General features: G+C 32.2%; 1 protein-coding gene across 1 annotated transcript in view; it reads left to right on the top strand.

The window, feature by feature from the left end:
* The window catches only part of LOC106689339 (probable chitinase 2), a 24,336-nt gene that overhangs the window by 5,740 nt on the left and 4,988 nt on the right, over positions 1 to 13,608 (top strand). Inside the window, exons 2-7 of the mRNA XM_014434267.3 lie at positions 2,246 to 2,346; positions 3,776 to 3,973; positions 5,225 to 5,384; positions 7,595 to 7,691; positions 9,237 to 9,443; positions 9,571 to 9,759. Of these exons, the coding sequence (XP_014289753.1) occupies positions 2,277 to 2,346; positions 3,776 to 3,973; positions 5,225 to 5,384; positions 7,595 to 7,691; positions 9,237 to 9,443; positions 9,571 to 9,759 (921 nt within the window). The 5' untranslated portion in view covers positions 2,246 to 2,276. The remainder of the gene's footprint in view (positions 1 to 2,245; positions 2,347 to 3,775; positions 3,974 to 5,224; positions 5,385 to 7,594; positions 7,692 to 9,236; positions 9,444 to 9,570; positions 9,760 to 13,608) is intronic.

The raw sequence follows: 13,608 nt of genomic DNA on the forward strand, positions 1-13,608 counted from the left end.
TTCTAGGTGGGCTGTAGGGATGGGTGGAACTAGATAAGGTTTGAACCAAAGGATTAGGATGGTTGGAAAGGTTTATATAGAATTTTGAGAATTTGGATTACAGTTCTAAATTGTTCAACTCCAGTACCGCCTGTTGCCCACAAATCGCGTATATTTTGCCTCCCACTTTTATAAAGGCCAGCAATGAATCCCTTGAATGCTTTGATTTCAGATACAGTAGTTGATTTTTCATGCTTTGATGCTCAAGTTTTATTGTATCAATATATTCTTTTGTATGTTTTACAATTAAATTTAAAACTTGTTTATTGTAAAAGTATTCCCAACATTTATTGACATTTTGTGATGTTTCGCTCGCTGAACCTCATGGACTGGGTAAATTATGGGACCTACTTCGGGAGTTTTTGGGAAGTGGTTTTCTGTTCCATCTTGTTCCCTCTTTTCCTAATAGAAAAATACTTGTTATCAGATTTCAATGTAAAGTTAATTTGTGCCATATAGCATTGTTAACGCCATAATATAAAGAGCTATTACGTCCAATAGTTCTCGAGATATAGCTTTTTAAAAAGCAAAATTTCTTAAAAATCTACTGAAAGATTAGTAGTTAGTTAATTTATTTTGAGAATTTTATATCTCAGAAACTATGTGACGTACAGATGTCTATTAGCACTCAAATTAAAGCTAGTTAAATTTACTACAAAATAGTTACTTATGTTTATCTATGTAGGAGTAGTAGTTTTTATGATATTTATATTTATATAAAATAAACTCACAAAATGTTAATTTCTAGTTGTTTGTATAAAATGTTGGATTTTTGAAAAAATATATCTCTAGATTCATTAGACGCACATATGTCTGCCAACACTCAAAATAAAGGAAATTTAACTTCTAGGGGTAGTAGCTTTTATGATATTCACATATGAATATAAATTTGGCAAATGAAAATTTGTCCGAACAACTATAAATAAATTTAGTTTAGCAAATTTCATGTAAACTATTACTCCTACGAAGATAAACATCATAAACTACTTTATAGCTCATTAAACTAGCTTTAATTTGAATGCTCATCTGTACGTCAAATGGTTTTTGATAATAAATGGTTTTTTTTTATATAAATTTTTCAAAACAAGTTCACTAACTACTGATCTTTCAGTACGTCCCATACAACATTTTTTTGAAATGTTGCTTTTTAAAAAGCTATATCTTGAAAATATTTAACGTAAATAACTCTATTAGAGCTCATATTTTAGCAAATTTACTCTTCTTTAAATGGCGTTCTCTTAGGTTTTCTTGTGTTGTTCCTAGTTTTTAAGATATAGAGCTCTGAATGAAAAATTATTTTCTTTTATCGCTTTGAAACAGCCGCCATTTTTTATTCCCCCTACCTATACTTGGCAGACTGATCAATTTGGACTAGTAATTATACATAGTTTTCATTAAAGTAATCAAAAATTGGGGTGAGATAACTGCCTTTTTTCTCTTCTTGGGCTCTTGTACTATAATCCCTTATTACAACCCTCGAAGAATGGTATAAAATAAATCCCATCAAATTACCTTTACCCTTCGTCCTAAACCTACTGAAAGTCCTTCAGTATCCTTTAATAGTGTTACTCTTACCCCCATAAAATATATCTGTAGACCTTGGACTAGAGATGACTAACTTGGAATCCTCACAGGAAACTGCACGTCGATTCCAACTATTACAGCACTTACTAGACAAACAGTCCAAACTTCCAATCCATTGCACACGACTGATCTACATGACTATTATGAGGCCTATCTGGACAAATGGAGATGAGCTTTGGGGTTCCACTAAACCATCAAATTCCTCTCGTACCCAATCCTTACAATCCCAAATCCTTTGTAAAATCCTCAATGCTCCTTTGTCACAAATAAAATTATCCATAAAGACCTTAATGTTCCATATGTAACCAACCTTACCCGAACCATATATCACTCCTTCCTTTATAAACTCCCTAACCAACCAAGCCCACTAGTTTCTATTCTTCCTTCCTATTCCATCCTCTTGAGGCGCCTAAAAATAAGAATAATGGCCTCAAGAGTGCTACCAATGGGTAGTTTCACTACATTCCTGTATCAAACCATTATGATCTTACATCAAATTTACTAGATATATTTTCATGTAAATGCAGTTGTAAATAGCAATAAATTAATTTTTAAAAAATTTTATTTGATTTATTGTCAATATTGATTTACATTTATTTTATTGAGACTTTTGTTTTTCTAGCATTGATGTGAAGCTGTTAAAAAAAAAAAATATGGGATTAATTTTGAAATTATCATTCTGCTTTCTGGCGATAACACTGTATAATGCAGATTTCATACATGGTAAGTAGGCCAGTGCAAAACGATAATAGTTGTAAAGTATGCGGAAGGTAATTACTTTATACAGTGTTCAATACATAAATTCATCCCAAATAAAAAAAAAATTGTATATGTATTTAAGGTCAATTTGTATGAGAAGTTTCATTTTCTAAAGAATAGTGCTGTTAATATTTACAAATTTAGAATTTGTAATAATTATTAAAATTTAAAAAATGAAACTCCTTGAAACCTATTTATTTATAATTGAAATTAGAGTTCGGTGGATACTGGAAAATCCTGTATCATACTGATACTCTTTTGTAGCTGATAAAAAATTGAACAATCATTTTATACTTATGCTATAATTGTTTCCAGCAAAGCTTTTTGATTTCTTCGTACACTAAAAAGGTAGATTATTTTTTGTGGATTACTTTTATATATAGAAAAATTATTTACAGGAATGCACTTTCTATGCCAATGATCTTTATTCCTTTATAAGACCAACGTTTTGTCCTCGATTTAAATAAAAAAACATAGTGTAAATTGATTAATGTTAATGTGAAAAATTGCATAAGGTATTTTAAAATTGGTGTGGTTGTAAATTTGTATTTAAAATTGTCCTTTAGGATGGTCAAATTGGCCGAAACATCAGATTTAAATAATAATATAGATTGTTTTGAGACTTAAATTTATTTTATTTAAACAATAATCACCAGTCTCAAGAAAGTGAATAGGTATTAGAGAGAGAGAGAAATGCTTTATTCATTCATGCTGGCCAAATACATCGAGTTGCTACATTACACAACATACTGATCAATCCGTGATCGGACATATTTGAATTACATATTTTTATATGATATAATATAATAGAAAGATAACATTTTTTTTTCCCACAGTTTTCTTTTACAATTAATACCAGTCTACAAACTAAATTTAAGTTTTTCAATTTATTCCTTTTTTTTCTTTCCCTTACATTTCACAACCCTTATTTCATTTGATCAACAAATTCTCCTATATAACAGATATTAAAATATTAAAAATAATAAAGTAATAAATAAAAAATCAAATAAGATATGCGATGCATGCATGCCATCCCTCCTCTGGATAACTCCCCCTACTCATTAATTTCCATGCATTTGGTGGTGGATGATTCCCAGGGAGTCAAGTATTATGTTCTCTTTCATCCTGGACATCGACCCCGAGTTCCTCCATGAAGCTTCTAGTTGTGCTGGGAACAAGGAATGCCACGGGCTCCGAACCAGGGGCCTCTCACGTTGAAGTCTCATTCTCCGAAGCCCTCACGGAACTTCTCCTTGAGAAAAGGGATACATTTACATAAAACAATATTTTCCTTTTACTATTGTTACATGTTGAAACTAGCAAGTATCATTCCCATTATTCTATATATGCAAAATATTACTATAATATGTTGCAAAATATGTATATATTACAGCAAGGAAAGCCACAGTGCTCTGTTACATGGCGGCATGGGCCTCTACGAGAGTGCACCAAGGAAGGTTTACAGTTAGAGATGCAGATACAGATCACTGCACCCACATTGTATATGCATTCATGACAATAAATCCAACAACAAGTCAAATACAAACTATCGATCCTATGATAGACTTCGAAGAGGGGGGAAGAGGGAGAGGTAAGCTCTTTACAATTTTTATTTTAGTTATTACTGTTTAGAAATTGTACAAACAAGTTACTATTGAATATAATATAAATGAAATAAAAAAATCAATCTTTATTTGTAGATAAATATTTTACAATAAGTAAAACTTATTTGTGTATAATTATTGTCCGCACCCTCCTCATAATGAAACTGTTCATAGTCCCAAATCAGTTTTTCCATCCAAGGCAATTTTGAGATTACATCTCTCAAATTTGTCCTTTTCTATGCACATTTCAAATTATCGATCTTTTTTTTAAACAAATTCATTTTTTTTTCTTGTTAATTCATTCATAAATCTAAATTTCAAATTCCCTTCGAACCTAGATTTCAGAGGTTTAGACTTGATGGATCCAATTCTCAAGTCAAATTTCCTAAAAGATTAATGTTTGATTGAAATGGATACATTTACAACATCCATTCAAAGATGAGAAAGATATTTTTTGGTTATCCACATAATTGGATGAAAGGAAGAAACCTAAGAAAGGAAACTATTTTTCAATTTTGCTTACTCAAATTCGAGAAAGTGACAATTGTGAGGTGTTAACCAATGTCACTGATTGTTGCCTGAGTTCGCTCGATTTTGTTCGTTTTCCTTTTGAAGATTAATCACTTCCAGTGGACTAGTAGCCAAAAAAAATCAACAAACTGACTCCGAACTTCTTCCTTTATATTTATTTTATTTTATATTCAATGCAGCTTATATTATATCACATATTTGTATCTGCTATTCATCTGACAGATATTTGACAACAATGTCTGAATAGAGAATGTCAGTTGCCTGCCAATCTTAATGACTTAGCTTGCTTTTTGCTAATTATTTAACTTTTTATCTTATTTAATATCACTAAGATTCTAGATATCATTGGAGTAAAGCAAGCCTGTTTGTTAGTCTCGTTTCTATGCTCTATATGGCAGTTAAATTGGAATGTTGTACTCTCTCAATACAGTTAGTGTAAGTATTAGTAACCAGCGTCCAGAACAATTTATCCGGTTAATGCTACATCTTTTCCCGCATTTGAAATAACTTTATTCATTCAGTCCTCTAAATAACCCTGAGAAAATGTTATCCTTATCATTCATAGGCAGTGAATTTCATCACAAACATTTTTGGAGAAAAGGGATCTTAAATTTGAAGACTGTTTGTGAAAGCCCTTACCCTCTTTTCCGAAGTTTTATTTTATTTTTATCTTAAAATTTATCCATTCGAGCTGTCTCATGTTCCAGGTCAGCTAAAAGAATTGAAAGAACTGAAGGCCAAACATCCAAACATCAAAGTACTCGTCAGTGTGGGAGGATATTCCCAGGGTTCAGTGAGGTTTTCTGAAATGGCAAGTTCTTCTTCAAAGAAAACTACTTTCATTAACAGTCTCGTAAAGTTCATAAGGTATTTTTAAAGCTGCTATAAAAATTATTTTGATAATTTTTTATAGTCTTCATATTCCTCAATGATTTATCATCAATTGAAAAATCATAAATTATTATATAAAAGGAAGATGGTTCAGGCACTGTAAAAAGAACACAAATTGTTTTAAAAGTATTTATTATGAGGCAACATTTCAACCCCACTTTACATGGCTTCCTCGGGGCTAAAAAAGATACAAACAACTAAAATAATCTGACAAAGTAAGAGAATGAATAACAAAAATAAAAGTAAACTAAGGTATGGCTAAAATAATTGTGTAGATTTTTATAAAAATGAAAAAAATAAATAAGATATACTGTGAAAAATATAAATAAACAAGAATTAAAAAAAGATATTAGACAATTAATAAAAATAACAAATAAAAAAATAGATAAAAAATAAAATTACAACATAAGTTGCCATATTTTGTTCATTATTTTCCTTTCTTCTTGGCCATTATTATTATTAGAATATATTATAATATATTAGGGGGGAAAAAAGAGGAGAATCACATTGGGTTGAATGAGAAAATATGAAAAAGATAGGAAAAAGAGGGATTTCAATTAGTATGATGTGTAGCTATAGCAACCCAATCAAGTTGGGCGGCACAACTCTGTTGTTTTTAAAAAAAGCTTTTCTCTCTTTCTCTCTCCCTTAGGCTATGCTGAATTTTTACATTTATTTTTTATCTAATTTCTTATTTGTTGTCATATTACTTTTCTTTTCATCTTTCTATACTTTATTATTTTTTTTTTTTTTTTTGTTAATCTATCTTTTTTCTCTTTCTTCCTTTCTGTTTTTTTTTTTTCATATTTTATCTTTCATCCCAATGTGATTTTCCTTTTTTTTTTTTTTTTATCCTAATATATTATAATAAATTCTAATGATAAAATAAAGGCCAAGAAAAAAGGGAAATAATGAACAAAATATGACAACCTGTGTTGTAATTTTATTTTGTATCTAATTTTTTATTTGTTATTTTTATTAATTGTCTAATATATTTTTGTAATTCTTGATTATTTATATTTTTCACTGTACATCTTATTTATTTTTTCTTTAATTTACTTTTTTTCAAGTTTATATAAATTTTCACATATTTTTAATCATTTTTAGCCACAGTTAGGATTAATGAAAGAGAGTCCAATACCAAGGAGTAAAGCAAGGAGATAGTGTGAGTCCCCTCCTGTTTATCATTTATATGGATGAAATCCTGAAATTGTGCAAATTACTATTGGCAAATGGAACATGAGGAAAATACTGGCCCAGGTAATGGTATTTGCGGATGACATTGTTCTTATAGCAGATAATAAAGAGAACCTACAACAAGCTGTAACTGAATGGGAAGCTAAGCTGGAAAGAAAGGGAATGACCATCAATGTCAGGAAAAGCAAAATAATGATAGGCCAGGAACAGGAAAACATTGAAATATTTTGCAAAGGTGAACCAATAGAAATGGTGGACAAGTATACTTACCTAGGAGCAGTGATCAGCAGGAATGGAAAGGTAGACCAAGAGATATCCAATAGGATAAAGAAGAAAAATGCAATATACTTCCACCTCTACAACACAGTTATAGGGAAGAGGCTACCTTCCCTCCTTTAAGGAAGTGAAAGCTGGCTACCACTTGATAAGCACCTAAGCAGAGTCACTGCAATGGAAATGAGATACCTATGGAGAGTGCCAGGCCGAACTAGGAGGGATCGCATACGAAATGAGAGGACAAGACAGGATGTCGGAATTGTCTGCATAAAGGATACCATTGAAAAGAGACAACTCGGATGGTTTGGACATCTCTGTCAGATGAGGTGAAGACAGGGATCCAAAAAAATATTTTGTGGCCAGACTAACAGGAAAACGCCCAAGAGGGAGACCCAGAATACAATAGAAGGACAACATCTCCAGAGTAGGGGAGAAAAGAGGGGAAAATTAGGATGTCATGAGGTACTGGCTCAGTATCAAGAAGCTTGGTTTGGTTAGACAGAGGCACCTCCATGCTGAAAGGCACTAAGGAGGAAGAGAAAGAAGAAGAAGTATGTTTGTTAGCCATGATGAAGCCCTGTAAAGTGGGGCAAAATGTTGGCTCATGATGAATAGTTTATTACTATTTGAGTTATTTGACCCTACCGGGTCCATCTTCCTTTTATATACTACACATGGTCAATCAGCGATCTTTCAATAAATTATTTTAATAGGGACTGGGAATTAGATGGTATTGACATATGCTGGCAGTTCCCTGGTCAAAGAGGAGGAACCGCAGCGGACAAAACAAATTTCGTCACCCTTTTAGAGGTAATCAGATGACAAATTAAACTAAATCAAATATATTGTAGGAAGATGGTCCGGATGGAGGTCAAGAAAGGTACAAAAATAGCGCAAAAACTATTATAATAGTGACTGATGTTTTGTCCCACTTTGCTGGGGTTCATTAGGGCAGAGTCCAGAACAAAGAATGGAAGAATCACTCTTTATTTTGGACTTAGCCCAGATGAATCCCCGCATAGTGGGACAAAACATAGTTTTTGCGCTATTTTTGTACCTTTCTTGACCAGAACATCATCTTCCTTTTATTAAACAAAATTAATATTAATTGAATAAATCTGATAGATACTTAGTTTTATTTAAGAAAAATGTAGACATTAATTCATGGAGCAATCGTTTTTTCATTTCAACAAACAATAAAACAGCAGGCAAAGGATTCCAAACCTTTTGTTTGTGGAATGGTGAGTCACATTGTGGAACAAGAGATAATAATGTAACAATTTCTCAGATACAACGAGCTGTTTTAATGCTATTAAATACTGTGGTAAGACCACATATTGTGGAACTTTAATAATGCTATTAAATTCCATGGTAAGACCATATGTTAAAAATGGATTTTAAAAGAATTAGGATTTTTCTTTCAAACCGATCTATTCGTTCTGCAGATCCCTTTGTAAGCATCCAAGTCTCGCAAGCATATGACTACAGTTACTAAACCGGTCGAATAATAGCATTGTATAGCCTAAACTTGGTTGCTCAACTCAGCAGTCTACTTACCAGAAGGCTCACTAGAAGATAAGAAGCTCTATTGGTGGTCTTTATTATACCCAATATAGGTAGAGCTTCATACTGTTTGAAAAGTGTGGTTTCTGAAGTGAAGATGTCGGTCGGCTGGAAGCAGAGAGGACTAGAAGCCATTGTTATTACAGTTAGACATAACATTTTAGAAAAGAAGACATCAAGATTCATCAACCATCAAAAGAAGATTCTATGAAATTGGTTAGTTTTGTTCCACCTAAAATTAAGTTAAGTTGTAAAAGTGATATTAAGTGTTATGAAAAATAAGTATTCTGATTCCCTAGAAAACCGCCCTGAGATTATGAGTAAATCATGTTATAAAATTTAAATAAAATTCTGCTATCTATTTAAATTAAAGCTTTAATTTAAACCTGAGCTAACCTAAGATATGAGAATTAAGTTAAAAATATCAAATTTTATTTTAATAATATTTAATTATTTCAATAGCCTAAAGTTGGTTGAACAACTCAGCAGTCTACTTACCATAAGGCTCACTAGAGATAAGTAAGCTCTATTAGTGGTCATTATTCTATTAAGTGTTATGAAAAATAAGTATTTTGATTGCCTAGAAAACCGCCCTGAGACTAGAGTCTATAATATTATTTATAATAAAAAGTAAATTCTCATATCTATTTAATATTTAATCTTCTTATTTGACCTTGTCATCTTCAAATCTATACTTTAGATCTGAGAATAAGTAAAAACCATTAATTTTTCTTTTTTAATTTTAAATATTACAATTTATTTTATAATCCTCATCATTTTCAATAATTTCAGGACATCAAAAAGGTATTCCGGCCTTCAGGATGGCTACTCACTGTCCACATCATCGCAAAACGCTATGTAATAGATCTAGGCTATAATGTGAGATCCATCTCGCAGATTGCTGACTATATCAATTTAGCTGCGGTTGAATATCATGGGCCATGGGACCGGTCCACGGGAATCATGGCTCCTTTGAGATCTGAAAATGAAGGAAATGTTGTATGTATTTCTTTCAGTTTTGTTTATCTAAAATTATTGAAAACCTTATGTGTTATTATGAAATTAATATAGTCTGACTCATAAAATAACATTTTGGCTTGTTGTCTGTAACTATATTTTATTTCAGGATTCTATGGTAAATTATACCATACAGAGAGGTGCTGAACGCAGCAAAGTATTATTAGGTCTTCCCACTTATGGCCATGCTTATGTTGTTCAAGATGACATTGAACGAGGCAATTATCTTAACTTATTTTCTGATCAGACATTTTTATCACAGTACACGAATGAAAAAGGAATAATAGCATATCATGAGGTAATTACTCCATGCTTCGTACTCAACAATCATGACATTCCATAATAATTTATTAATTTAGTAAAATACCATATTTTATTTAAACTATTTCCTAATTTGATACAGAATATTTTAATATCGTCTTTTTTGATAAATAGTTGTTTTTTATGACTAGATGTTTTTAGTTGTTTTATTTTATATATCAACGTTCAATACTGTTCATTTGTTTTGTTGCACCAAAAAGTAAGTAGTCAATTTTATTCAGTCAAATATGGAGTGGAAAACATCATTAAAAACGTCTAGATGGCGGTGCCATTCAGAAATGAGTAGAATCGCTGCCTTATAGACCAGATTCAAATAAATTCTCACTTTCCTATCATGATTGTATTTACAGTAAATATAAGTAAAAATAAAAGAGGAAAATAAGTATTACAGAAAAATATACATGGAGAAAATAATAGATAAAAAAAATTTTTTTATTAACTTTATTGAAATTTACAACTGTATATTACATAATACATTTATTAAACATGGTCTTAGTTACAATGGAGTGTTACAGGCGTGTAGAGCAACTACCCTCTGGTAGCACTCTAATGACATTTTATATTAGCTGGTCTCGTGGCCATCTTCTTTTCAGACGCCTCAGAGAATTGTCAGGAATGGAAGAGGGTGCAAAGTTAGAAACTAGGGGGTTTACAATGGAAGGAGTGATATTTAGTTCGGGCTAGATCGGTTACATAGGGAACATTAAGGTCTTTAGGTATGATTTTATTTGTGACAAAGTAAGGAGCATTGAGGATTTTGGATTGTAAGGATTTAATACGAGAGGAATTCGAAGGTTTAGTGGAGCCTCAAAGCTCAACTCCATATGTCCAGATTGGCCTTATTACAGTCATGTAGATCAGTATTTTGTAATGTGTTAGAAGTTTAGAACGTTTGTCTACTACCTTGAGGAATAGATAAAAACTAAAAACCGTTGTGCAACGTTTACATTGTGAACAAAGGAGGAAGGACACTTGTTGTTTAGGCGCGAGAGGGAGGACATCTCCTGGAAGCAGGTGGTCCAGACCACCCTTTGTTTACTGTTAGTGGTACATATTTAGAAAGAAGACATCAAGAATCACCAGACCACCCTTTGCTTACTGTTAGTGGTACATATTTAGAAAGAAGACATCAAGAATCACCAGACCACCCTTTGCTTACTGTTAGTGGTACATATTTAGAAAGAAGACATCAAGAATCACTCACTCACTGTTGGGCGCTATACCTTGTAGGACCTGGGCCTCTCCCACCATTCTTTCCATGCCTCGCTGATTTTCGATTCCCATCCCTCTCAAATCATCTTCCAGATCACTCAGCCACTGATGCCTGGGTATGCCCCTTTTCCTTTTTCCTCCTGGTGCACCATTTAGCATCCTTTTAGCTAGCCTGCAGGGCTCTATCCTTTCTACATGTCCCAACCATCGCAGCCTGCTCTTCTTAATAGCTCAGAGGATATCAGGCTCTCCGTACAATTCCTTTATTTCGTCATTGCTTCTGATTCTCCACCTGTGCTCCTCTTTAACAGCTCCAAAGACCTTTCTTAGGACTCTTCTCTCCCAAAACTGTAGAGATCTTCTATTTTCCTTGATTAGAGTCCATGTCTCACTGCCATACATTACACTGGCCTAATTATTGTTTTCTACAACAAAAGCTTTGCTTTCCTGGAAAGACTTTTGTATCGGAGAGCTTTTTGCAGGGCATAGAAACATCTTGTTCCTGCTACCATTCTGCCCTTAATTTCTACTTCTAAATTATTGTTCTCCATCACAACTCCTCCCAGGTACTTGAAAGAACTGCAGCTATGAAACATGTTTTCCCACACATCTACAATATCTCTTCTCTCTCCGGTCTGTCTAGAGGTTTTCATATATTTAGTCTTTTCACTGTTTATATTAAGTCCTAAATCCTGTGCTGCTCTCTTGATTTCTTCTACAGCACCGGCCAGTGGTCACCAGACATTCAAGATTGTATAATTGAAGGAAAGAAGCACTCTTTGTTTGGATTGCCAGGAGAGAGGAAGGTGGTACTCAATCCTTTGTTTACTCTCAGAGGTAGATTTTGAGGAAGAAGACATCGAGAACCCATCAAAGGAGCATTTACGATTGGTATATATGCTTAGTTTGCTCTACCTAGGATTTGATTATATTTGTAAAAGTAGCTATTAATTTAGTTAGTGTCTTTGTGTTCTGATTGTCTAGAAAACCTGCCCTGAGATAAGAGTCAATAATGTTATTTAATTTAAAATAAAATTGTCATTTCTATTTAATATTTAATTTATTCATTTAAAACCTGTAGTCATCAAAACAATATTTGAGATTTGAGAATAATAAAAACTATTGAATTTCCTTTTATTTATTTTAATAAATCAGGATATTACAACATATTTTTCTACATTAAGTATGTTAATTCCATCATTTTTAATACTCTACCTGGTAGGAAATATCATCAATATTATAAAAAGAAAAATGTAATTCTTTTATTAGCAAATTGCCTCTGTTCGTCGAGGTGGTTAGTTTCTTTCTGATTCTGCTTGTCCAGGTCTTGACAATGCGTGTTCAGTTTATAAAGGTAAGGTAGTTGACAAGGAATATGATTAGATAGGATGAGACTAAGGGGTGATAGTAAGGATGCTAACCTCATCCTACCAAGTACTATTCCTGTAGGTTTGGATATTATTCCTGTAGGTCCAGGTACTATTCCTGTAGGTCCGAGAGAGGTATGCAAGCCTGGAGTGTAGTTAGCTGCCAATTCATACAGGAAGGTGCCTTCATCCTACCGGGATATTCTACTACATACTATATACATAGTATATAGAATGTAGTAGAATATCCCGGATGTGAAGGAGGTATATAGGCTAAGAGGGTAGCTAGGAGGTGAATAAAAATAACAACTCTTTAGAAATCAGGATTGGCTATAAACCGAAACCATCTCAAGAAGAGGCTATGGATTAGTGATCAATTCTTTAAGACCCTTTTTTATAGGCCTGGTGCATACGGCTGTGACTGAGAAGCGGTCTTATCTGCTTGAGGTAGTTTTGTACATTATTTTGGCATCATTTATTTATTATTTTATCGTCATTGCTCAGTAGTATATATAAAAATTAATATGTTTTCATAAAGTAAAGTAATGTATAAATTTGAAAGCTTCGGTGAGGCTCAAGGTGCTGCGCACAGGTGGATTGGAGCTGAACTGTTCATCTCGATATAAGTTCATAATAATTACAGTGAAACTTATCTTAATGTACACCCCTCTATGGACACAATTGCTTATGATTTTCTTAATTCTCCTCTTCTATTTTTTCTTAAATTTAGTCTAAATACAATAATGATAGAAAATAACAAAACTTGACAAAATTTTAATCTATCTTCCCAACATAACGGCAATTCACCAGACTTTGGAAGGACACACGCGGTCCTCTTGAACATTTTTAATATTCAATAAATGGTTTATATTCATATAAATGGTTTAATAAAACAAATCAAAAAATATTAATGTTGATAAATAAAATAAAATATAATTAAAACCATCTAAACATATAAAACAAGTATACATATAATACAATCCAAATTATAATTCTTTACGATTGCCATGTTTTTCAATTGATTATTTTTAAGAACAATTATATAATTGTTAAAAATAATCTTACGTATTCATTTTTTAAAAATAAATATTATACATTGTAATATGCTCTTTTTTAGTAAATAGTATATTTTGATGTATAAATGGTTTTTAATATGTTTTATTTTATGAATCATTTTAATATTCATTTGTTTTGTTTATCCAAAAAGCAAGCTAACCAAGTTTCATTGTTTATAATAACTTCGTGAT

Source organism: Halyomorpha halys, unplaced genomic scaffold (genome assembly GCF_000696795.3).
Source record: "Halyomorpha halys isolate HHAL.00 unplaced genomic scaffold, Hhal_1.1 Scaffold1334.1, whole genome shotgun sequence".
Classification (NCBI taxonomy): domain Eukaryota; kingdom Metazoa; phylum Arthropoda; class Insecta; order Hemiptera; family Pentatomidae; genus Halyomorpha; species Halyomorpha halys.